This window comes from Oncorhynchus gorbuscha, linkage group LG01 (assembly GCF_021184085.1).
Source record: "Oncorhynchus gorbuscha isolate QuinsamMale2020 ecotype Even-year linkage group LG01, OgorEven_v1.0, whole genome shotgun sequence".
In the NCBI taxonomy this organism is placed as follows: domain Eukaryota; kingdom Metazoa; phylum Chordata; class Actinopteri; order Salmoniformes; family Salmonidae; genus Oncorhynchus; species Oncorhynchus gorbuscha.
In genome coordinates this window covers 87,787,953-87,815,790 of record NC_060173.1, presented here as the reverse complement: position 1 = coordinate 87,815,790, position 27,838 = coordinate 87,787,953, and the positions used below count along the sequence as shown (strand labels likewise).

Below are 27,838 nucleotides of genomic sequence, written 5' to 3'. Positions count from 1 at the left end.
CTGTATAGATAGATAGGGGATGAGAGGAGATACTGTATAGATAGATAGGGGATGAGAGGAGATACGTTATAGATAGATAGGGGATGAGAGGAGATACTGTATTGATAGATAGGGGATGAGGGGAGATACTGTATAGATAGATAGGAGATACGTTATAGATAGATAGGGGATGAGAGGAGATACTGTATAGATAGATAGATAGGGGATAGAGGGATGAGAGGAGATACTGTATAGATAGGGGATGAGAGAAGATACTGTATAGATAGATAGGGGATGAGAGGATATACTGTATAGATAGATAGGGGATGAGACGAGATACTGTATAGATGGATAGGGGATGAGAGGAGATACTGTATAGATAGATAGGGGATGAGAAGATATACTGTATAGATAGATAGGGGATGAGATGAGATACTGTATAGATAGATAGGGGATGGGAGGCGATACTGTATAGATAGATAGGGGATGAGAGGAGATACTGTATAGATGGATAGGGGATGAGACGAGATACTGTATAGATAGATAGGGGATGAGACGAGATACTGTATAGATAGATAGGGGATGAGAGGAGATACTGTATAGATAGATAGGGAATGAGGGGAGATACGTTATAGATAGGTTTGGGGATGAGAGGAGGTACTGTATTGATAGATAGGGGATGAGAGGAGATACTGTATTGATAGATAGGGAATGAGGGGAGATACTGTATAGATAGATAGGAGATACTGTATAGATAGATAGGGGATGAGACGAGATACTGTATAGATAGATAGGGGATGAGAGGATATACTGTATAGATAGATAGGGGATGAGACGAGATACTGTATAGATAGATAGGGGATGAGAGGAGATACGTTATAGATAGATAGGGGATGAGAGGAGATACTGTATAGATAGATAGGGGATGAGAGGATATACTGTATAGATAGATAGGGGATGAGAGGATATACTGTATAGATAGATAGGGGATGAGACGAGATACTGTATAGATGGATAGGGGATGAGAGGAGATATGTATAGATAGATAGGGGATGAGAAGATATACTGTATAGATAGATAGGGGATGAGATGAGATACTGTATAGATAGATAGGGATGGGAGGCGATACTGTATAGATAGATAGGGGATGAGAGGAGATACTGTATAGATGGATAGGGGATGAGACGAGATACTGTATAGATAGATAGGGGATGAGACGAGATACTGTATAGATAGATAGGGATGAGAGGAGATACTGTATAGATAGATAGGGAATGAGGGGAGGTTATAGATAGGTTTGGGGATGAGAGGATACTGTATTGATAGATAGGGGATGAGAGGAGATACTGTATTGATAGATAGGGAATGAGGGGAGATACTGTATAGATAGATAGGAGATACTGTATAGATAGATAGGGATGAGACGAGATACTGTATAGATAGATAGGGGATGAGAGGATATACTGTATAGATAGATAGGGGATGAGACGAGATACTGTATAGATAGATAGGGGATGAGAGGAGATACGTTATAGATAGATAGGGGATGAGAGGAGATACTGTATAGATAGATAGGGGATGAGAGGAGATACTGTATTGGTAGATAGGGGATGAGAGGAGATACTGTATAGATAGGGGATGAGAGGAGATACGCTATAGATAGGTTTGGGGATGGGAGGAGATACTGTATAGATAGATAGGGGATGAGAGGAGATACTGTATAGATAGATAGGGGATGAGAGGAGATACTGTATAGATAGATAGGGGATGAGAGGAGATACTGTATAGATAGATAGGGGATGAGACGAGATACTGTATAGATAGAGAGGGGATGAGAGGAGATACTGTATAGATAGGGATGAGACGATATACTGTATAGATAGATAGGGGATGAGAGGAGATACTGTATAGATAGATATGGGATGAGAGGAGATACGTTATAGATAGGTTTGGGGATGAGAGGGATGGATGAGAGGAGATACTGTATTGATAGATAGGGGATGAGGGGAGATACTGTATAGATAGATAGGGGATGGGAGGAGATACTGTATAGATAGATAGGGGATGAGACGAGATACTGTATAGATAGATAGGGGATGAGAGGAGATACTGTATAGATAGATAGGGGATGAGATGAGATACTGTATAGATAGATAGGGGATGAGAGGAGATACTGTACAGATAGATAGGGGATGAGAGAAGATACTGTATAGATAGATAGGGGATGAGAGGAGATACTGTATAGATAGATAGGGGATGAGAGGAGATACTGTATAGATAGATAGGGGATGAGAGGAGATACTGTATAGATAGGGGATGAGAGGAGATACTGTATAGATAGGGGATGAGAGGAGATACTGTATAGATAGGGGATGAGAGGAGATACTGTACAGATAGATAGGGGATGAGAGAAGATACTGTATAGATAGATAGGGGATGAGAGGAGATACTGTATAGATAGGGAATGAGAGGAGATACTGTATAGATAGTGGATGAGAGGAGATACTGTATAGATAGATAGGGGATGAGAGGAGATACTGTATAGATAGATAAGGGATGAGAGGAGATACTGTATAGATAGATAGGGGATGAGAGGAGATACTGTATAGATAGATAGGGGATGAGAGGAGATACTGTATAGATAGATAGGGATGAGATGAGATACTGTATAGATAGAGAGGGGATGAGAGGAGATACTGTATAGATAGATAGGGGATGAGACGATATACTGTATAGATAGATAGGGGATGAGAGGAGATACTGTATAGATAGATAGGGGATGAGAGGAGATACTGATAGATAGGATATACTGTATAGATAGATAGGGGATGAGAGGAGATACTGTATAGATAGATATGGGATGAGAGGAGATACGTTATAGATAGGTTTGGGGATGAGAGGAGATACTGTATTGATAGATGGTGGATGAGAGGAGATACTGTATTGATAGATAGGGGATGAGGGGAGATACTGTATAGATAGATAGGGGATGGGAGGAGATACTGTATAGATAGATAGGGGATGAGACGAGATACTGTATAGATAGATAGGGGATGAGAGGAGATACTGTATAGATAGATAGGGGATGAGATGAGATACTGTATAGATAGATAGGGGATGAGAGGAGATACTGTACAGATAGATAGGGGATGAGAGAAGATACTGTATAGATAGATAGGGGATGAGAGGAGATACTGTATAGATAGATAGGGGATGAGAGGAGATACTGTATAGATAGATAGGGGATGAGAGGAGATACTGTATAGATAGGGGATGAGAGGAGATACTGTATAGATAGGGGATGAGAGGAGATACTGTACAGATAGATAGGGGATGAGAGAAGATACTGTATAGATAGATAGGGGATGAGAGGAGATACTGTATAGATAGGGAATGAGAGGAGATAGATAGATAGTGGATGAGAGGAGATACTGTATAGATAGATAGGGGATGAGAGGAGATACTGTATAGATAGATAAGGGATGAGAGGAGATACTGTATAGATAGATAGGGGATGAGAGGAGATACTGTATAGATAGATAGGGGATGAGAGGAGATACTGTATAGATAGATAGGGGATGAGATGAGATACTGTATAGATAGAGAGGGGATGAGAGGAGATACTGTATAGATAGATAGATAGGGGATGAGACGATATACTGTATAGATAGATAGGGGATGAGAGGAGATACTGTATAGATAGATAGGGATGAGAGGAGATACGTTATAGATAGGTTTGGGGATGAGAGGAGGTACTGTATTGATAGATGGTGGATGAGAGGAGATACTGTATTGATAGATAGGGGATGAGGGGAGATACTGTATAGATAGATAGGGGATGGGAGGAGATACTGTATAGATAGATAGGGGATGAGAGGAGATACTGTATAGATAGGGGATGAGAGAAGATACTGTATAGATAGATAGGGGATGAGAGGGTATACTGTATAGATAGATAGGGGATGAGAGGAGGTACTGTATTGATAGATAGGGGATGAGAGGAGATACTGTATAGATAGATATGGGATGAGAGGAGATACTGTATAGATAGATAGGGGATGAGAGGAGATACTGTATAGATAGGGGATGAGAGGAGATACTGTATAGATAGGGGATGAGAGGAGATACTGTACAGATAGATAGGGGATGAGAGAAGATACTGTATAGATAGATAGGGGATGAGAGGAGATACTGTATAGATAGGGAATGAGAGGAGATACTGTATAGATAGGGGATGAGAGGAGATACTGTATAGATAGATAGGGGATGAGAGGAGATACTGTATAGATAGATAAGGGATGAGAGGAGATACTGTATAGATAGATAGGGGATGAGAGGAGATACTGTATAGATAGATAGGGGATGAGAGGAGATACTGTATAGATAGATAGGGGATGAGATGAGATACTGTATAGATAGAGAGGGGATGAGAGGAGATACTGTATAGATAGATAGGGGATGAGACGATATACTGTATAGATAGATAGGGGATGAGAGGAGATACTGTATAGATAGATAGGGGATGAGAGGAGATACGTTATAGATAGGTTTGGGGATGAGAGGAGGTACTGTATTGATAGATGGTGGATGAGAGGAGATACTGTATTGATAGATAGGGGATGAGGGGAGATACTGTATAGATAGATAGGGGATGGGAGGAGATACTGTATAGATAGATAGGGGATGAGAGGAGATACTGTATAGATAGGGGATGAGAGAAGATACTGTATAGATAGATAGGGGATGAGAGGGTATACTGTATAGATAGATAGGGGATGAGAGGAGGTACTGTATTGATAGATAGGGGATGAGAGGAGATACTGTATAGATAGATATGGGATGAGAGGAGATACTGTATAGATAGATAGGGGATGAGACAAGATACTGTATAGATAGATAGGGGATGAGAGGAGATACTGTATAGATAGATAGGGGATGAGAGGATACGTTATAGATAGGTTTGGGGATGAGAGGAGGTACTGTATTGATAGATAGGGGATGAGAGGAGATACTGTATTGATAGATAGGGGATGAGGGGAGATACTGTATAGATAGATAGGGGATGAGACGAGATACTGTATAGATAGATAGGGGATGAGATGAGATACTGTATAGATAGGGGATGAGAGAAGATACTGTATAGATAGATAGGGGATGAGAGGAGATACTGTATAGATAGATAGGGGATGAGAGGAGATACTGTATAGATAGATAGGGGATGAGAGGAGATACTGTATAGATAGATAGGGGATGAGAGGAGATACTGTATAGATAGATAGGGGATGAGAATGGCGGTATTAGAGCTTGTTTTCATTTGCCAGTTTCATAGCAACACATAAAGAAGGCCTTTTATTAGCTCTGGCAATGGCTCTCTCTCTCCCTTACACACACACGCACACACACACCACACACACACACACACAGGGCTGATGCTAACGCTAAGAGAATGTCAAGTGCTTATCTGGCAGGAGGAGCGGTGGTTTCAACCCTCCCCGGAGCTCAGCTAAGTGAGGGTGACTGCTGCTCCTATCAGGGGAGAGAATGTGTCGACTTTATGTGTGTTATTTCTCCCATGATCACATCTCTGCTCCAAAACAACCCGGCCCCTATCACATCTCCACTGTTATCCTCATTAGGTTTCTCTATGCTGTGCCTGCCAGATGCCGCTAGCCTTGTCATAACACACAGACTCAACACCATACCAGTTGTAATGGAATCATTTCCCCAACTGTCACAATGGTTTGTTGATTGCTGGAATCTTTGACAATTTTAGGGCCGTCCACTGACACCGCCTGGTATAGAGGTCGTTGTTGCCTACCCTTACCACCTGGGGGCGGCCCGTCAAGAACTCCAGGATCCAGTTTCAGAGGGAGGTGTTAAGTCCCAGGGTCCTTAGCTTATTGATGAGCTTTGAAGGCACTATTGTGTTGAATGCTGATCTGTAGTCAATGAGTAGCATTCTCACATAGGTGTTCCTTTTGTCCAGGTGGGAAAGGGCCGTGTGGAGTGCAATAGAGATTGTGTCATCTGTGGATCTGTTGGAGTGGTATGTAAATTGGAGTGGGTCTTGGGTTTCTGGGACAATGGTGTTGATGTGAACCATGACCAGCCTTTCAAAGCATTCATGGCTCACTGTCGTGATGTCATAAGACTACTGAACAGCCAATCAAATGTCTACCCTGACCATTTGCATTGACCCCCTTTTTATTTGCACTGACTCTCCTGCACCGGCTCTATGCACACTCACTGGACTCTACCCTCACACTCACTGGACTCTACCCTCACACTCACTGGACTCTACCCTCACACTCACTGGACTCTACCCTCACACTCACTGGACTCTAGCTCAGTTGGTAGAGCATGGCGCTTGTAACGCCAGGGTAGTGGGTTCGATTCCCGGGACCACCCATACGTAGAATGTATGCACACATGACTGTAAGTCGCTTTGGATAAAAGCGTCTGCTAAATGGCTTATATTATTATTACCCTCACACTCACTGGACTCTACCCTCACACTCACTGGACTCTACCCTCACACTCACTGGACTCTACCCTCACACTCACTGGACTCTACCCTCACACTCACTGGACTCTTCCCACACACTCACTGGACTCTACCCTCACACTCACTGGACTCTACACTCACTGGACTCTACCCTCACACTCACTGGACTCTACCCTCACACTCACTGGACTCTACCCTCACACTCACTGGACTCTACCCACACACTCACTGGACTCTACCCACACACTCATTGGACTCTACCCTCACACTCACTGGACTCTACCCTGACACTCACTGGACTCTACCCACACACTCACTGGACTCTACCCACACACTCACTGGACTCTACCCACACACTCACTGGACTCTACCCACACACTCACACATACTACACCCCAACACACACACAAAGTCACACTACATACGCTCACACCAACTGAACACACACATATGCATATTGTCGCCACACACACACAAACTCACACATAGACACACTTTCAGACACAATCCCGGGGGAGACAGTCCCAGGGGAGCTGTAGCTCAGTAGCTCACTTGGAAGAGCATGGCCTTTGCTACAGCAGAATTGTGGGTTTGATTCCTCTTACCACCCATTATTATGTGTGCATGACTGGAAGTAGCTTTGGATGAAACCGTCTGCTAAATATATATATATATATATATATATATATATATGCTATTTAGCAGACGGTTTCATCCAAAGCTACTTCCAGTGTGTGGGTATATATATATATATGTACAAACGCACGCACAAGGTATTATCGGTTGCATTTTCATCGCTTTTGATTTTCCTTGCCCTGAGCTGTCATCTTGTCAGTAAAAACTCCACTCAAATATGCAGCACTGCTCTAGGAAAAAGAGCAGGGGGGGGAGAGAGAGAGAGAGAGAGCTGTCTGACTCTCATCTCGAGCCATCGTTCCCTACAGCGAAACTATGTGCTCCGTTGTTTTGTCAGCTGCAGTGGTCCGTGTCACGGGGAAATGAGTCCCCCAGGAGAGGGGGACCGTCATAAACGATGCGCCTCTGTGCAACATGGGCCTCTGATGTGGGGTGGCAGAGAGTCTTCCTGGATGCTGGCCTGTCTCAGTGCAATATTATTAAGAGAAGGCACTTGGATGTTAGTTGATGGCTGCCTCATCAGAGTGTGTTTTATGATTGGTGAACAGTAGTGTGTCTGTACACTGCATCAATACACCTCAGGGACAGGCGTCATATCATGTAGGATATCTTCTTCGATATGGATCTTTTGGAACGGCTGTCAGTAGTGCATCTTTATGGAGACCTTTCAACCATACTGTGTCTGTGTGTGCTTGTGTAACCCCATTATGTAGCTAGGTGAGATTTGAGTGCTTTCTTGGCTCTAGTATCTATTTATTTGTGTTTGTGTGTAGATGTGATATTTGTGAATGGGAATCTCTCCAAGTGCATATGGAACCTTCAGTAATTGTGTCTCTCTTGTGTTCTGCTCTACCACACAGGTTGAGTCAGCGTGCCTGCATCATGTGGTGTGTGTGTGTCTGTTTGTGTGAGTGTGTGTGTGCCCTCCTCAAACACAGGCCCAGCCCTGTTCTTGGCTCTGGCAATGTTCTGGCTGTCTTCCTAGCCCTGCAGCTCCCCCCATCCATCCCTCTCTCTTTTCCATCCCTTTCCTATCCCTCCAGCCCCCTTCCCTCCCTCCATCCTCCTGCTCTTCTCCCAGCCCTACCTGTCCTCCGATACCCTGGAAGAGATGTGACCTACTTTTTGTGTGTATTTACTGACATGTACTGACTGTGTAACTGATAGATAAACACACACACACACACACACACACACACACACACACACACACACACACACACACACACACACACACACACACACACACACACACACACACACACACACACACACACACACACACACACACACACACACACACACACACACACACACACACACACACACACACTACATGTTTTTAAATGTAAATTGTAAAGTATTTTGTCTGTAATGTATGTTTCATTATGTGACGGACCCCAGTTAGACTAGCTGTTGCCACTGGCACTGGTTAATGGGGATCCTAATACAAACGAATAAATGAAAAGAGAAAGGTGGCTCATTCTGCAGACTCAGTGTGAGAGGCAGTTTTGTTCTCATTCCTGTGTATGTGTGTCTTTAAATGGGTTGCTGTTGTTTTGCCTGAGCATGAGGGTAGGCCTACTGTACACCTTATGAACAACAAGGATAACCATTTCCAGTACCCCTGCTCTATCCCTTCACCTCTCCAGCCTGCTACGGAGAAACCATCCCATCTCATCCTTAACACTGTTTCTGTGAAGCTAAAGCCTGTAATAAGATACCATCTGAGAGGCCTGCTCCCCACCTGGGGCTATTCTTCTCTCTGAGACCCAGGGCAGAGATAATGTACTGTAGACAAGAGAAAGACATGCTAGAATACAATCAATGTTCCCCAGGATTGTGTGTGTGTGCGTGCGGGTGGTTGTGTGTATTTGGGGAGATGCTTTGCTTTGTGCTTCACTATGGCTGTGGAGGGCAGCAGTAAGGGGCTATAAGGGGGTAGGTACCGTAGACATGAAGGTGGGGAATGGAGAGCTACAGAGCTGGAGCTTGATTGGTCTGGGGATTTAGTAGAATGGGCATTGGTTTCAGACAAACAAGAGGGGTTGGAGGAGTAAGAGTCTCAGGAGCACAGACCGATGGAAACAGGGTTACTGGGATTAGGGGGCTACTGAGGGAGGAATGGAGGTATGGGGAGATATGTGGTGGGACATTGGGGAGAGAAGAGCGATGGAAAGAGAGAGAGAGCTAATGAGGATAAGCCATGTTAAATTAAACCTCCCTCCCTCCCCAGTGACTACTGTGTGTTCTATCTTAGGACCCTCCCATTCAATAAGGCTCTTTATTTGTGTGTGTGTGTGTTTGTGCCTGTGTGCGTTCATGTGTGTCTGTGTTTCTGGAATCTAAGAAGTGGGCGGGGTGAGCATATGGGCAGTGAGAGTTCTTATTGGTTAGTTAAAAGATGAAACGGCATGACTTCTCTGGTTGGCCAGTTATTGTTCCAGAACACAAACGTGTTGTTCTGAGTGGTCAGAGGTTGTTCTTTAAAAGCGTTGCTCTGCTCTGACTGGACAGAGAGAATTCTGCAACCAACACTTTCTCTGGTCTCCTTTTGGGCAGCTGGAGAGAATCCTTTTGCACAGAACCATACTTTAACAATATTAGCGGTGACCTTGCTCTGGTAAGTGTGTGTGTGTGTGTGTGTGTGTGTGTGTGTGTGTGTGTGTGTGTGTGTGTGTGTGTGTGTGTGTGTGTGTGTGTGTGTGTGTGTGTGTGTGTGTGTGTGTGTGTGTGTGTGTGTGTGTGTGTGTGTGTGTGTGTGTGTGTGTGTGTGTGTTGATGCCTGTGTGCTCATAACTTAAAATATGTTGCCTGATATGCATAACCATGGTACCTACAGATGTAGGATCTTAATTCAACCTATGTCAGAGCGAAAAAGTCCTGCAGCAACAGGATTTGATTGATAGGTGGTTAGGCTATTAGCTGGCCAAAAGTAGGCTACAAGAAGTTCAATACTGCTAATATGTGTGTTAGTGCAGATTTTCAGTGAATTTATGTAAATCACAAAGCTCATCCGCAATTCCTGCAGGAACAGTCTCAGCAACAAGAGAGATAACAAAATGAAGTGCCTACATCTGTTTTGAAATAGAAGATGGGGGAAATGGTCAAAACAAAAAAGAATAAGAATAAGACAAATGAATCTCTTATGACCATCTCCTATACCCTCACCTCAACCTGCCCTCTCCAGTCTGCTCCAGCCCTGCCGTTATCTGCCAGGCTGCCCTCAGTCAAGCGGAGAATGGCTTTTTAAACAGGCAGGACTCTGGGGACCTGAGCAGAGGGCTATTATTGGCCTCATTTAGGACCCATCGTCGGGACGATGGCTCTTCCAGATAGGGACTGGTATTTCCACGGATACCAGCACATCCCCGCTAAGAAATACTAAGCCGAGCATTGCTCTTTATTTCAGGGACTTGTGTGGGCTTTTTTGTTCTCACAACTGCAGGACACACAGATCATCTCTGACAGTTTGTTGGATGGTTGACGACCAAGCTTAAACTTCTCTCTCTCTCTCTCTCTCTCTCTCTCTCTCTCTCTCTCTCTCTCTCTCTCTCTCTCTCTCTGAGGGATTATAATGTTTAGCAGGGTTGTGTGTGTGTGTGTTGTGGGCTGTGGTTGATCTTATGGCTTCATGGAATCATTATGTAGATGAGGATTACAGTGGTGATGATACAGTAAGCAGAGCAGGTTGAACTGACATGCCATCCTACAATACCCAATACTGTGGGAGACCAGTTCTGAAGACGATAGGGATTGGAACAGGATCACCCCTCACTCACTCACACACACACACACACAGACACACACGCACACTACTGAAAATGAAAACGAAGGCTCTTCCCATGTTAGTCCTGACTAATGCTGGGTTATGTCAGTGTGGTGCTGGACATGATAAGTGACACATAAATGTCCTGTGATTGAACATGTGTCTCCTCAGATTGAAGCACTTTGCCTCTGACTGTGAGACAATGAATACACCCTGGGGCTCAATTTATTGTGACTGTGGCTTCGCCTTCTGCTCACTGAGAGATGCATGGAGGCATTCTTTAGCAGTTGTGCTTGAAAAGGGCAACAGTAGGGCAATAGTTGTTCAGTATGAAAAAGTAGCTTCAATGATTCATTTGTTTTGGAACACAGGGTGTTGTGGTTGCCCTGTGTGGGAGGTTGTGTGCTAATGGTTGAGGTAGAACATGGTCACTGCTTCTTATTTATCAGCTTTAATATTGCAGATATATTGTAGGTTCTATCAATTCAATTGTTTGCATCATTTCTAATCCCATACCCTATCGGCCCTACACTAATCTGCGCAAACTAATGGACAACAATACTTCTACTGCTACTTAAAGCTATTTCACTCACATCTACGGTATCTGTAGTGAAATAATTATATATATATTCCTAATTTATTCTTTCTTCAACAGCTGGATTTTCACCCACAGCGGCCAATCCACCATTCATTCGGATCTTAACTCACAACACTCCGATGTCCACAGATTAAGACATCTTTCCCAGTTTAGTGCCATTTTTTAGATTTCCTCTTGCAATACATCCCTCCATTTTACTATGCTGTCTTCCGAGGGTCTTGAACCTCCCTATTTGTAACATTTCTACCGATATACTTTACCCAAGAGTGGTAATGATATTTCCCCTTGACTGAAGTCGCTGCTTCTTTACTCAAGACCACATTGACCGTAACCATGAGAGCAGGGTTACACTTAGTCATTCTCAGGCACCAGACAATGAACACAGACAACTGGAGAACCCTGTGTGTGTGTGTGTGTGTGTGTGTGTGTGTGTGTGTGTGTGTGTGTGTGTGTGTGTGTGTGTGTGTGTGTGTGTGTGTGTGTGTGTGTGTGTGTGTGTGTGTGCGCGTGTGCGTGCGTGTGCGTGTGTTTGAGTGTGTGTGTTTGGGCGGGTAAGGAGGGGGTTGGCTGTGAATCTCTGGGTAATTAATCACAGTCAGCAGGGAGTTGTATGGTGGGAATTAGACGTAGCATCCCTTCCTCACCTCACTGCCCCGGCCCTCGTTAACCCTGACCACCTGCGGTCCCCCTCTGGATATTAACTAGGACCACCCACGGTCAACCACGGTCAGGACCACTAGCCTCGTTGCCCCTGTGGTCTTTATACAGCTTTATACATCATCAGCGTCTCCCATCAGTACTGAGGAATAATATACACAGACACACTGGAATAACACACATACTGGGAGGACTACACTCCAGACACACTGGAATAACACACATACTGGGAGGACTACACTCCAGACACACTGGAATAACACACATACTGGGAGGACTACACTCCAGACACACTGGAATAACACACATGCTGGGAGGACTACACTAGACACACTGGAATAACACACCAGACACACTGGAATAAACACATACTGGGAGGACTACACTCCAGACACACTGGAATAACACACATGCTGGGAGGACTACACCCCAGACACACTGGAATAACACACATACTGGGAGGACTACACTCCAGACACACTGGAATAACACACATACTGGGAGGACTACACTCCAGACACACTGGAATAACACACATGCTGGGAGGACTACACCCCAGACACACTGGAATAACACACATACTGGGAGGACTACACTCCAGACACACAGTCAGCGTTTGTTTTTGAAAGGGAGAGAGATGCTTGTGTTAGTGGTAAATAATGCAGACATTTCTGCATTAGTCCATCTCCCCCCTCTCTCTCCCCACCTATCTCTCTCTTAACACACATCTCTCCCCCTCTATCTCTCGACACACTGGAATAACACTCATACTCTCTCTCCCCCCCGTTTCTTGCTTGTGTTAGTGGTAAATAATGCAGACATTTCTCTCCATCTCCCCCTTTCTCTCTCTCCCCCCTCTTTCTCACTCTCTTTCTCTCTCTCTTGCTCTCTCGCTCTCTCTCTCTCGCTCTCTTTCTCCTCTCTCTCTCTCTCTCTCTCTCTTCTCTCTCTCTCTCTCTCCTCTTTCTCTCTCTCTCTCTCTGTCTCTGTCTCTCCCCCTCTATCTCTCTGTCTCTCTCCCCTCTCGCTCTCTCTCGCTCTCCCCCTTTCTCTTTCTCTCTCTCTCCTCTATCTCTTTCTCTCTCCTCTCTCCCCTCTTCTCTTCTCTCCCCCCTTTCTCTCCCCCTTTCTCTCGCTCTCTTTCTCACTCTCCCCTCTTCTCTCTCTCTCTCTCTCTCTCTCTCTCTCTCTCTCTCTCTCTCTCTCTCTCTTCGCTCTCTCTCTCTCTTTCTCTCTCTCTCTCTGTCTCTCTCCCTCTATCTCTCTGTCTCTCTCCCCCTCTCTCTCTCTCCCCCTTTCTCTTTCTCTCTCTGTCTCTCTCCCCCCCCTCTATCTCTTTCTCTCTCTCGCTCTCCTTCTCTCTTAGGTATGGAAGATGCATTAGTAAACACAGGCAGTGTGAACATGTGTGTGAGCAGCATAGGTTACTCTGTATGAATGTGTCTGTTTTACCATATGAATAATGGAGTGTTTCATATGAGGGGGGTTGGTAGACACTCGTGTATATACAAATTCAAACACACACACACAACACACACACACATGCACACATGCACACATGCACACAACACACACACACACATACATACACACACTGTCAGGCTATTGTTTTACATGGTTTAAGCATTGATGAAAGGTGTTTTTCCAGTTGGTGAGTCCACATCTATGTGTCATGGATCCCTCCGGAACTTTCCTCTACGCACACCTGGCCCCTATTCCCACTATTTGTATTTGTATATGTGTGCCCTTTGGTTTCCATTGAGCGGTCGATTATTGTTACTATGTGGGTTTTGGGATTGCCCAGGTGATTACGGATCTCATCTCGTGTGTTAATCATTGTGCGAGTGTGTTATTTATTCAAGGTACTCCTCGCTCTTTTCTTTGGGTTTCTACCCTGTGTGTTGTATACGTGTTTGTTTGGTCTTTGTCCCGTGCCTTTACTCAGCACGCCGTCATTTGGGTAAAAATATATATATATATTACGCGTTCCTGCGCCTGTCTCCCGACCCTTCATACTGATGTGACACCATGTGAATATTAAACATGAAGCTATAGAACTGGTCACGGATGAGACAGAGAGAGAGTTGATCATTCAAAGGGGTATTGCAACCTAATCGCCTGTAGAACAATTCTGCTCCATAAGTGTGTGTGTATGAGTGTGTGTTCCGTGTCTGTCTCTCTGCTTCACATTTCAAAATATACCATTTCTACCGGTCTCCCTCTCCATCTCCATCTCCCTCCCTTCTTACAGTAAATGCTCAGAGTAGATTGTATTTTACCTCAGAGCGGAGAGCATGCCGTCTTTAAATTGGATTAAATACTTAAATCACACAATCAATCATCCACAGCGTACTGTGCCAAGATGGCTGAGTGTGTTTCCTCATCTGTCTTAAAGATAGCGTAGCGGACTAGTCTACCATACAGATAGCAGGCCTGTTGGACTGGCCTACATCCGGGACAGGTAGCGTATCAGTTAAGAGTGTTTGGTTCAAATCCCTGAGCCGACTAGGTGTTAAATCTGCCGATGTACCCTTGAGCAAGGCACTTAACCCCAGCTTCTCTGGACAAGAGTGCTTGGTAAAATGTAGATTGTAGGCCTGTTAGACCAGCATACACATTAGGGCTGTCCCCAACTAAACAAGTAGAGTAGTCTGTTCTTTTGATTGTTTGACATTTTCAAACGTGTATTTTACCATGTACTGTACAGACACACCCTATGTTTGAATAAAATCAACTATATGTAAGCTACTTAGCTTGTCTGATGCTTTATGCACTGCGATTACAAATTAAGACACAAATTACTAAAGAGGGAGCCAGCGATCTATATTTTATTTCAAAATGGCGCCGACAGATATGTCAGCTCTGCTTCTATCTAGCTCCAAGCAGAAGAATAAAACAAGTGTACAGTTTGTACTGATCTGCGTGCCAGTTCTGGTTTTCATGTACACATTTTCATGGAACAGTTTCATTTCATTTCTAATAAAGTCTTCAGAATTCAAAATCATGTACACAGCGTCAATACATGACATTATATTGCCGTTGCCAATTTGTAAAAATAGCCTAATGTAAAAATAGCCTAATGTAAAAATAGCCTACATAAACCAACAAATTAAAACATTGCAGCCTGCAGGTAGAAAATATCCTGATTAAAAATAAATATCCCATAAATCACATTGGCTACACATGGCCTCTCTGCAGCGAACTTGAATCATGAAACATTGTATCACCTATTAACTTGGTCCAGCTCAATCCTGCTAGCAAACTTGACCTTTCCGTTTCCAACGGCAGTGAGCTCCAGACAGACAGACACAGCTGTAGACTATTTGTGCAAACGATATGAAGTAAAAGGTAGGCTATTCCACTGGATCAGAGCATTACAGTTTTTCCCCCTTTCATGCTGAGTGGTTACTGAAAGTGAGAGAGCTGGAAAGATTTTTCAAATAAGCTACATTGAGGAACTATTGTCATTCTAAAAGGATGTAAAACAGACATAGTTTACTTGCTGTTTGAGGCAAAGAAAAAAATACTTTGAGAAGCTCCACAGTGATGGTGAGTCAAGACCATCAGAAATAGTATCAGATCCCCAAATAGGGACACATTTAGCCCTACATTTGCACACAGACCAGGTGTAGTCAGGTGTGTGTTTTTACTCAATATTAACAGGAGCGCTCTAAACCAACGACAATGAATAAATTGACAGCTCATGAATGTAATGAAATAAACCCAAACTTTTTTCTCACAAGTGTAGCCTAGGTTGTGCACTCTGCAAACAACATGTCCACTCCTACAGTGACAACGGTGAGACTGTAGTAGTAATATATTGAATGCATTAACAGAAATTACCGTAATCAATCAAACATTGTAGACTAGAAATGATGGGAATTAACGGTAAATGTACTACTGGTGATACTGGTTTACTCCATTAAGACAGGCGTGAGTCAAACAGGTGTCTCCATCATTTTATACAATCTATTTGCCACTGCTCCACTAAAAAAATATTGGTCAAACAACAGCCCACCAACCAAACATTCGACCAGTCAACTAAATGGGACAGCCCTACTACACCAAATGTACTACTTGAACCTAATTTGGTCAAATATGCAAACAAAATATTTAGCTCTGCGACCTGGACTTTTAATATGGGAGCACGTGCCACCACCCCCCAAGAATCCAAAATGATTATATATTTTTTAAATAATTATTGTAATGGGGCCTCCCGAGTGGTGCAGCGATCTAAGGCAGTGCATCGCAGACCCGGGTTCGATCCCAGGCTGTATCACAACCGATCGTGATCGGTAGTCCCATAGGGCAGCGTACAATTGGCCTAGCGTCGTCCGGGTTAGGGGAGAGTGGCCGGGTGGCTTTACCTGGCTAATCGCACTCTAGCGACTCCTTTTGGTGGGCCGGGTGCCTGCAGGCTGACCCCAGCGGGCAGGTATTAAGAAGCGTGGTTTGGCGGGTCATGTTTCAGTGGACGCATCTTTCGACCTTCACCTCCCGAGTAGTAGCGATGACCGAAATTGGGGAGAAAAAGGGGGTAAAATACCAAAAAATATATATTTTTGTAATATAATTATTGTAATGATAATGCTTCCTTGTACCATTTGAATCCAGAGCGCAGATTCATTTACGTCATGCTTGCATCATTAATACAGCCAAAACTGCTTGTTTCTAAGCCAACAGCTGAACTATATTACCGTTGGAATGTTTTTTTATTCCTGTCAAGAATTGGGGGACTGCATTTTATATTCATAAACCATGTCGTGGGCCATTCTAAAACTGCTCGCAGGCTGCATTTGTTTTACACCTTGTTCAGTCATGTTAGCTATCTAGCTAGATAGCTAGCTAACAACCTGGGTCTGGTTTCCCAAAAACATGTTAAAGGCTAAGGCCATAGTTAGAACCTTCGTAGGAGTATGGTTAAATCTCAGAGCTCTTTCCCAAAACCATCGTTACAGTTGAAGTCGGAAGTTTACATACACTTAGGTTGGAGTTATTAAAATTCATTTTACAACCACTCCACACATTTCTTGCTCACAAACGAGAGTTTTGGCAAGTCGGTTAGGACATCTACTTTGTGCATGACACAAGTAATTTTTCCAACAATTGTTTACAGACAGATTATTTCACTTATAATTCACTCTATCACAATTCCAGTGGGTCAGAAGTTTACATACACTAAGTTGACTGTGCCTTTAAACAGCTTGGAAAATTCCAGAAAATGACGTCATGGTTTTAGAAGCTTCTATTTACATAATTTGAGTCAGTTGGAGGTGTACCTGTGGATGTATTTCAAGGCCATCAATTTCTCCCACTTAAAAAGTTCTCCCACTTAAAAAGATGAGAGAGGCCTGTCATTTTCATCATAGGTACACTTCAACTATGACAGACAAAATGAGAAAAAAAATCCAGAAAATCGCATTGTAGGATTTTTAAATCAAATCAAATCAAATCAAATTATGGTGGAAAATAAGTATTTGGTCACCTACAAACAAGCAAGATTTCGGGCTCTCACAGACCTGTAACTTCTTCTTTAAGAGGCTCCTCTGTCCTCCACTCGTTACCTGTATTAATGGCACCTGTCGGAACTTTACATACACCTTTGCCAAATACATTTAAACTCAGTTTTTCAATTTTTAATTCTAGTAAAAATTCCCCGTCTTAGGCCTACAAGCAGTGTTGTGCTGCTTGTAGGCTACTGTCTGTAATTTGTCTGAATATAATTAATGTGCATTTGCGCAATGATGTGCAAAATCTTGATTTAGTGCATTATTATAGGGTAAGCATTAGAGTACATTTTTGCAGCCATAAGTGATAATCTATTTCTAGAACCTGATCTGTCGTAAGTATTGTGGAATAATTCTCATGTTAACAGAAGATTTTAATGGAGAAAGCTGATCCTGTCAGTATCGAAACATGCTTCAACGACCCACTTTGCAAACGTTCTCTCTGCGTGGTGTTTTGGGAAACGTAGCGTATGTTACGGTACATGTTCGGCCGTTGTAGGAAAGATGCATCGTTAAAACACTTGTCAGCCTAAGTTCCATCGCTATCGGGAAACCGGGCCCTTGGTGTTGCTGACTCAAATGAATTAAATGAGTCGAAAGAGTTGTTCTTTTTACTGAACGAATGGAAAAGATCTGAGTCAATAAAAAGAGCCGAAGGAACTGAACTTCCCGTCACTAATGTCATCATCACAAAGGTGACACTCAAAGAGACAGTGGTCTATTCTCAATGAAATGCATCGCAACAGGAAAATTTACACCATGTAGAAACCTAATATTCCACAAATGACTTTGTAATTTCAATGACAGGTATATTTATCAACATTTGAGCTTTTTATAATAAACAAATGTATTTACAGATGTTACATATTAGTTTCCAGGGCACATCATGTGCTTCAAAAGTAGCTAGAATTCATATAGGATACATCTCAATAAAGAAATGGTGCTTCTTTCTAGTGCTTGCAATGAAAACTATGCTTCTTTCTGGTGCTAGCAATGAAAATGGTGCTTCTTTCTGTTGCTAGCAATGAAAATGGTGCTTCTTTCTGTTGCTAGCAATGAAAATGATTCATTTAGAGCCTTGCTGGAATCACTCTTCAGGGTTAGAGTGACACCATCAAATGTTAACGAACCTTTCTGGCTATAGATGCTGTGAATAAGGAAGTCTTTATAGTGTCATTGACAAATTATTACCGGTATGTTGATGTAGGATATGTGTGCATAGCCTATGAGACACCACGTGCACACACACACATACTCACAAACATATGCACACACACACACACACACACACTCTTTCACACACACAGCAGAGTGAGCGCGGTGGGACAAATAAGGTGAGATGATAATTGAATTTGCTGAAGAGTAGGCGGAGAAGCAGGGAGGGAGAAACAGCTATCCAGGGAGATACATTCCTACAACAACAGTCAATTCCATCACTCTTCCTTCAGGGCGTTGTAGCCCGACGCTGAGCTGTAACCCTCATTTTCCGCTTATAGATGGCAAGCAAGCGGCGAGTTGTGTGCGTACGTGCATACGTGTGTGAGTCCGTGTGTGCTCTGACTCAAATGAATTAAATGATCCGTGGATTTCGCGCTGTGTACATCCTCACACACCTGCTCCCGTCCCGATGCCTCGGAGCAAATGAGTTTGGCTGGCGAGTATGGATGTCGGTCAGATAATATGTCATATTGTTGGGAAGCTTGTTGGACAGAAACCCACACTGGCCAGATCTGCACTTTCCCAACTGTTGTCAGATGGTCACCAAGGTCAGGAGGGGACATCACTGACCGTTGGTGCACATAGACATGTCATGAATAGAGCCAACATGTTTTCTTAATCTCTATGTCAGAGGCATGTCTGTTCTACACAGTATATCTCTATATGATCATGTGTGTGTGGCTTGCTGGTGTGTGTGCACATGCGTGTGTGTGTACGTGCATGTATACACGTGTGTGTGTATCTATACTGTTACAGTATATGAAAATGTGTGGTGTCCTACTTTCCTCAGCCCTAGTATCCCTCCCCAACTGTTAATAGTGGTAAATTGCTTCAGAATAGTGGTAAATTGCTTCTCTTATCAAAAACCTGTGAAAACATAAATGATTAAAAAATAATAATTCAGGTTGGTCTGATATTATTACTGATTAAACATTTTCCAGCGTGTGTTCCTGGGAGAGAGATTCACTTAAAGCTACGCTAGCTCAGCTATCCTGCTCCACATCACCTGATTACCTATCTATCCTGTACCCCCAGTTGCCCTGGAAACAATGGAACATCAGAACTCAGCTGTGCATGAGACACATTCTTCAGTTTGGGGAAATCAAGCCTTTTTCCTTCTGTGTGAAATGAAGCGACATCAAACATAACTTTGGATATGGAAATGTAGAATATACCTGTAAATATCGCTCCGATCTCCTTCACATGTGCATTTTGAGGGTAAAAAAATATATATACATTCCAACTTGCAGAAGTCTCAGTGTTGAAAGGGTGTTTTCTCAGGTCTCAGAGAGCCACCCAATTAGGGAGGTTGATGGAAACAGTCACTCATGTCCTCATTCAATGTTAGCATGTGTTTGTGTTGGTAACACTTCACCACATCCAAAGATGTTCTCTTTCAGAGACTTAACAGAAGAGCTTGAATGTTTTAACCCCCCTGTTACATCTGATTGAGCAGTTAGTGGTCTGTGTATTTGTTTGGGAGAAAGAGTCTTTGTGTCATGGTCTGTACCTCCTAGTAGAGAATACTTAAATGTTAGAGGGGGAATGGAGAGAGAGGACAAGTGACAGGGGGCGGTCGTCACAATGCCCTCTCTGTGTGGGATGAGAGGGGGTGATGATGTCATGCTTGGCAAGGCCCCTGGTCCCAGTGAGCTTGTGAAGGCGTGAGATGGCTGGGTCTTTCAGGAGCACCGTGCAATTGTTGTGGGGAGCAGACTGTGACAGGGAACGCTTTGAGACATTACAGTGGGAGACAGGCAGCCAGGCAGTCTGACAGGAAGTGTGACCTGTGAATGGGCTTCCTGTGTGCATAGACTACTACTGCTCACTGCTGGCTGCGTTCTCTCTCTGTCTGTGTTACTGTATCTGTCTCACTCACAGTTGTGGCCTGTAGTCGTTCCAGCTAGTTGTAGCCTCCCCTTGTTATATCTAACCTCTTGTGTGGGTGCTGGAGTTGTGATGATTATGGAATTTTGGGTAACGATTAATTAAAATGCAAATTACCACGTTTATTGTCATAATGAAAAACGATTTGAGGTTGTAATGCATCAAAATGCATCTTTAAAAATTAGCTACGACATACCTAATGAACACAACACAGATTAGTGACACCACCATCTCAAAAACCAATCGTTTTGACCTCTTGAAACCAATCGTTTTGACCACTTGAAACCAATCGTTTTGATCACTTGAAACCAATCGTTTTGACCACTTGAAACCAATAGTTTTGACCACTTGAAACCAATCGTTTTGACCACTTGAAAGCAATAGTTTTGACAGCTTGTGTCCAATAGTTTTGACAGCTTGTTACCAATAGTTTTGACAGCTTGTGTCCAATAGTTTTGACTGCTTGTTAGCAATAGCTTTGACCAACCAATAGTTTCGACCAACCAATAGTTTTGACCAACCAATAGTTTTGACTGCTTGTTAGCAATAGTTTTGACCAACCAATAGTTTTGACCAACCAATAGTTTTGACTGCTTGTTAGCAATAGTTTTGACCAACCAATAGTTTTGACCAACCAATAGTTTTGACTGCTTGTGACCAATAGTTTTGACTGCTTGTGACCAATCGTTTTGACTGCTTGTGTCCAGTAGTTTTGACAGCTTGTTACCAATAGTTTTGACAGCTTGTTACCAATAGTTTTGACAGCTTGTTACCAATAGTTTTGACTGCTTGTTACCAATAGTTTTGACAGCTTGTTACCAATAGTTTTGACTGCTTGTTAGCAATAGTTTTGACTGCTTGTTAGCAATAGTTTTGACCAACCAATAGTTTTGACTGCTTGTTAGCAATAGTTTTGACTAACCAATAGTTTTGACCAACCAATAGTTTTGACCAACCAATAGTTTTGACTGCTTGTTAGCAATAGTTTTGACCAACCAATAGTTTTGACTGCTTGTTAGAAATAGTTTTGACCAACCAATAGTTTTTACCAACCAATAGTTTTGACCAACCAATAGTTTTGACCAACCAATAGTTTTGACCAACCAATAGTTTTGACTGCTTGTTAGCAATAGTTTTGACCAACCAATAGTTTTGACCAACCAATAGTTTTGACCAACCAATAGTTTTGACTGCTTGTGACCAATAGTTTTGACTGCTTGTGTCCAGTAGTTTTGACAGCTTGTTACCAATAGTTTTGACAGCTTGTTACCAATAGTTTTGACAGCTTGTTACCAATAGTTTTGACAGCTTGTTACCAATAGTTTTGACAGCTTGTTACCAATAGTTTTGACAGCTTGTCACCAATAGTTTTGACAGCTTGTTACCAATAGTTTTGACAGCTTGTTACCAATAGTTTTGACTGCTTGTTACCAATAGTTTAGACTGCTTGTTACCAATAGTTTTGACAGCTTGTTACCAATAGTTTTGACCAACCAATAGCTTATACTGCAATTACCAACTTGACCCTCTTAATGTCAAAATGAAAAAGTGCTGTTGGGTAAACTTTATCTAGAGCTGAATCACCTCCCTTCAAAAAGGTATGTATTAAGACAATTCTTATTATATACTTCAAGGTTATTGGCCATAACTGTTGGTTACACGATTATATGTTTATTGTGCCAGCCATAGTGGGTGCATACTGTGTGTGTGTGCGTGTGTGCGTGTGTGCGTGTGTGCGTGTGTGCGTGTGTGTGCGTGTGTGTGTGTGTGTGTGTGTGTGTGTGTGTGTGTGTGTGTGTGTGTGTGTGTGTGTGTGTGGAGGGGTGGTGTCTTTATGTTGTTTCTGCCAGCACCCATGTTGGCCAGTGGTTCTACATAAGGGGAAAGACCTTGTTGACTAGCATCTAGGACTCTGGTGGTCAGCCCTGCTCCAGGAGAGAGGCAGTGTGTGCAGGCTCTGGTTTGTGTAGAAGAACCCTGCACACCCAGTAGCTAGCTTGTCTTTGGTCTTGCTTCCACCAATCATTTTCTCCTTCCATCCATTTCCATCAACCTTTTTACCTAGTGGTGTGTGTGCGTTGCGTTTATAAGACAATAAATACACCCAGGGTTGGTAACACAAGCCAAAAACACACATTTCTCAACAACTGACGAGCTTATTGCCAACTGCTTCTCAAGGCCTTTTAGTGGAACAAAGAGAGGCCAATCTTCAGGCAACGGGGACATTGCCAGAACGTTCTTGGCAGACATGTTTTCTGCCTCAACGACGTTTCCTAGAAGAAAGTCTGAGAGAGAGACTCCTTTCATTAGCTATTCTAATCTGAGCACACACACACACACTCTCTCACATGCAAACACACACACACACACGCAATCTCACACGCATATACACGCACATACACACTCTTTCTCTCAAACTCACACACGTGACTGACAGAGACTGCAGCAGTGCTCAAACATTCTCCTCATCATTTGCTTTTGTCTGTCTCTATAAACCAGGGTTCCATCCTGGTCCTTTCTGGTTTAGAGGGTTCATTTGCTTAATTTGGTGTTCCTCTCCTCTCGTGTGTGTCTGACACTGGCTGAACTCCCTCCACTCTTCCCAGGGCCGTTTGTTGTTGTATCCTCTCTCTCCTCCTCTCCTTGCCTCTCAGTCTTTCAGTCTATGGTCGCTGTCACATCTGAACCCTGTGTTGCTACGGTAGCCACCGGAATCGTGTCGTTTCAAGTCTCAATTTAAATACTTTAACCAAATCCAACCCAGCCCACTCAATCAACTATATTTGCATCCGCAGGCCTTTTCCAAAGGGGTTGTTCAAAAGCATTGTTTTCATTGTTTGGTACTTTGGAATAATGAAATGGGGGATATATTCAGAGGGATAGAAGGCCATCTTTACCTCATTTAAAAGAGTACTGGATTTGGTAGAACTGTATAATGTACATCTCTGCAGAGTGATATTTGAAGTCATATTATATTGTAACTTTTATATAAATCAAATCAAATCACAGTTTATTTGTCACGTGCTCCGAATACAACAGGTAAAATGCTTACTTACAAGCCCTTAACCAAAAGTGCAATTTTTAAGTAATAAATAGGTATTAGGTAAACAATAGATAAGTAAATAAATGGGGGGGGGCAGTGAAACGACAGTGAAAATAACAGTAGCGAGTCTATATACAGGTGGTACCGGTACAGTGTTAATGTGCGGGGGCACCGTTTAGTCGGGCTAATTTAGGTAATATGCACGCTACCATTCAAAAGTTTGGGGTCACTTAGAAATGTCCTTGTTTTTGAAAGAAAAGCATTTTTTGTCCATTTAAAATAACATCAAATTGATCAGAAATACAGTGTAGACATTGTTATAAATGACTATTGTAGCTGGAAACGACTGATTTTTAGTTGAATATCTACGTAGGTGTAGAGGCCCATTATCAGCAACCATCACTCCTGTGTTCCAATGGCATGTTGTGTTAGCTAATCCAAGTTTATAATTTTAAAAGGCTAATTGATCATTGGAAAACCCTTTTGCAATTATGTTAGCATAACTGAAAACTGTTGTTCTGATTAAAGAAGCAATAAAACTGGCCTTCTTTAGACTAGTTGAGTGTCTGGTGCATCAGCAATTATGGGTTCGTTTATAGGCTCAGAATGGCCAGAAACAAAGTACTTTCTTCTGAAACACGTCAGTCTATTCTTTTTCTGAGAAATGAAGGCTATTCCATGCAAGAAATTGCCTAGAAATTGAAGATCTGGTTCAACATTTTGTACTACTCCCTTCACAGAACAGCGCAAACTGTCTCTAACCAGAATAGAAAGAGGAGTGGGAGGCCCCGGTGCACAACTTAGCAAGAGGAAAAGTACATTAAAGTGTCTCATTTGAGAAACAGACGCCTCACAAGTCCTCAAATGGTAGCTTCATTAAATCGTACCCGCAAAACACCTGTCTCAACGTCAACAGTGAAGAGGCAACTCCAGGATGCTGGCCTCTAGGTAGAGTTCGTCTGTCCCGTGTCTGTGTTCTTTTGCCCATCTTAATATTTTATTTTTATTGGCCAGTCTGAGATATGGCTTTTTCTTTGCAACTCTGCCTAGAAGGCCAGCCTCCCGGAGTCGCCTCTTCACTGTTGATGTTGAGACTGGTGTTTTGCGGGTATTTCTAAGTGACCCCAAACTTTTGAAGGTAGTGTACATGTAGGTATAGTTAAAGGGACTATGATAGATGATAAACAGAGAGTAGCAGCAGTGTAAAAGAGTTGCCTCACTGCCATACAAGGCAGTGATGTAAACAGTCAGGATGCTGCTCTCGATGGTGCAGCTGTAGAACCTTTTGAGGATCTGAGGACCCATGACAAATCTTTTCAGTCTCCTGAGGGGAAATAGGTTTTGTCGTGCCCTGCCCTCTTCACAACTGTTTTGGTGTGTTTGGAGCATGATAGTTTGTTGGTGATGTGGACACCAAGGAACTTGAAGCTCTCAACCTGCTCCACTACAGTCCCATTGATGAGAATGGGGGCGTGCTCGGTCCTCCTTTTCCTATAGCCCACAATCATCTCCTTTGTCTTGATTACGTTGAGGGATATGTTGTTATTCTGGCACCACAATGACAGGTCTCTGATCTCCCCCCTACAGGCTGTCTCGACATTGTCGGTGTTCAGGCCTAACACTGTTGTGTCTTCTGCAAACTTAATTATGGTGTTGGAGTCATGCCTGGCCATGCAGTCATGGGTGGACAGGGAGCACAGTAGGGGACTGAGCACGCACCCCTGAGGGGCTCCAGTGTTGAGATTCAACGTGGCAGATGTGTTGCTACCTACCCTCAGCACCTGGGGGTGGCCCGTCAGGAAGTCCAGGATCCAGTTGCAGAGGGAGGTGTTTAGTCCCAGGATCCTTAGCTTAGTGATGAGCTTTGAGGGCACTAACGCTGAGCTGTAGTCAATGAATAGCATTCTCACGTAGGTGTTCCTTTTGTCCAGGTGGGAAAGGGCAGTGTGGAGTGCAATAGAGATTTCATCATCTGTGGATCTGTTTGAGCAGTATGCAAATTGGAGTGGGTCTAGGGTTTCTGGGATAATGGTGTTAATGTGAACCATGACCAGCCTTTCAAAGCACTTCATGGCTACGGATGTTAGTGCTACAGGTCTGTAGTCATTTAGGCAGGTTACCTTAGTGTTCTTGGGCACAGGGACTATGGTGGTCTGCTTGAAGCATGTTGGTAATACAGACTCAATCAGGGACATGTTGAAAATGTCAGTGAAGACACCTGCCAGTTGGTCAGCACAAGCCTGGAGCACATGTCCTGGTAATCCATCTGGCCCAGTGGCCCTGTGAATGTTGATCTGTTTAAAGGTCTTACTCACGTCGGCTACGGAGAGCAGTGTTGCTTGCCTCGAAGTGAGCATAGAAGTGATTTAGCTCGTCTAGTAGGCTTGTGTCACTGGCCAGCTCACGGCTGTGCTTCCCTTTGTAGTCTGTAATAGTTTGCAGACTCTGCCACATGCGATGAGCGTTGGAGCCGGTGTAGTACGATTGAATCTTAGTCCTGTATTGGCGCTTTGCCTGTTTAATGGTTTGTCAGAGGGCATAGCAGGATTTCTTATAAACTTCCGGGTTAGAGTCCCGCACCTTGAAAGTGTCAGCTCTACCCTTTAGCTCAGTGCGAATGTTGCCTGTAATCCATGGCTTCTGGTTGGGGTATGTACGTACAGTCACTGTGGGGACGACGTCCTCGATGCACTTATTGATAAAGCCAGTGACTGATGTGGTGTACTCCTCAACGACAGTGCTCATCAGGAGTTATCAATGGATTATCAATTGTGTGTTTTCCATCTAATTTATGACACAAACACATAGGGTATCTGCCACACAGGGTGTCGTTTACCACCATGGGATGAACCACAGAATGAACCAACCTACCGCCTTCATCTGGTAACATGAGCTACGATGTCCATAGGATCATTTCTATATGAATGCGCACATGTGTGTGGAATAGGCATCCTTTGAATTTAAATCCCCCTCACGCCAACCTTCACACTCCTCCATTTTTAATGAAGCTGAGATAAAAAAAAATGGTGTTCTTTACACATCATTATGTCTTTATTGATTCATCAGCATCTTCGCAGTGGAATGGTATTTGGTGAAATGTCTCCTGCTGTGATAACTTGTCTCTATTGCAATCACAAGAAGAAATCATTCGATGCCATTAGCGGAATGTAAGTAAAGGAGTGTGTGTGTGTGTGTGTGTGTGTGTGTGTGTGTGTGTGTGTGTGTGTGTGTGTGTGTGTGTGTGTGTGTGTGTGTGTGTGTGTGTGTGTGTGTGTGTGTGTGTGTGTGTGTGTGTGTGTGTGTGTGTGTGTGTGTGTGTGTGTGTGTGTGTGTGCATACATGAGTGTGTGTGTGGGTTTAATGTAACATTTTTGTTCTCTGATGGCTGTGCTATCTTCGATGTGGGGGACAAGGGGCAACTTTATCTTCTCTTGATGACTGACTTGTCTTCTCTCTTCTTCTCTCTCTCCTTCTCTCTCACTCTTTCTTCCTCTCTCTCGCTCTTGCTCTCTCTCTCTCTGTATCCTAGGCTGTTAGGTCAAGGGGAAAATGAGGCCTCCTAGCCCTCTCCTGATCCTGCTGTATGTCACCCTGTCCCGCGCCATGAAGACAGTCTCCAAGAGAGGCTCAGGTATGTACACTTCCTCTTTCTCTCTCTACTTCCTGTTTCCTGTGGCCCCTCCCACATAAGTGGTGGGATTGAGCTAGACGTCTGTTTTAATGGCAAATGTTAGTAGTTCCAGGAATTCTCGTCACTTAGTTGAGATGTGTTTGTGGGTGTGTGTGTCTCCACTAACCTTAATGAAGGAAATGGAGCTGAGATAATTGCATAGGGCATTCCCCTTACCCATTTCCCTGTGTCAATCTCATTCACTATATGTCTGTTGAGCTTTTTATATGTGAAATTGACATTTCTGTCTGTCTTTGGGGCTGGATGGAGTATGATTACCTGCCTGCCTATCTACATTTTAAACATGATTGACATACTGAATGACACTTCTCAGAGCTAGATAGCATTCCCCCCCATGCAGCGAGAGAG

At 43.3% G+C, this 27,838-nt stretch overlaps 1 protein-coding gene across 4 annotated transcripts in view; it reads left to right on the top strand.

Moving 5' to 3' along the window:
* LOC124045102 (interleukin-1 receptor accessory protein-like 1) overlaps positions 1 to 27,838 on the top strand; it is a 441,862-nt gene that overhangs the window by 53,725 nt on the left and 360,299 nt on the right. For all 4 annotated transcript variants that reach the window (XM_046364361.1, XM_046364346.1, XM_046364354.1 and 1 more), the window contains exon 2: positions 27,329 to 27,430. In XM_046364361.1, coding sequence (XP_046220317.1) covers positions 27,349 to 27,430 — 82 coding nt within the window. In that variant the 5' untranslated portion in view covers positions 27,329 to 27,348. The remainder of the gene's footprint in view (positions 1 to 27,328; positions 27,431 to 27,838) is intronic.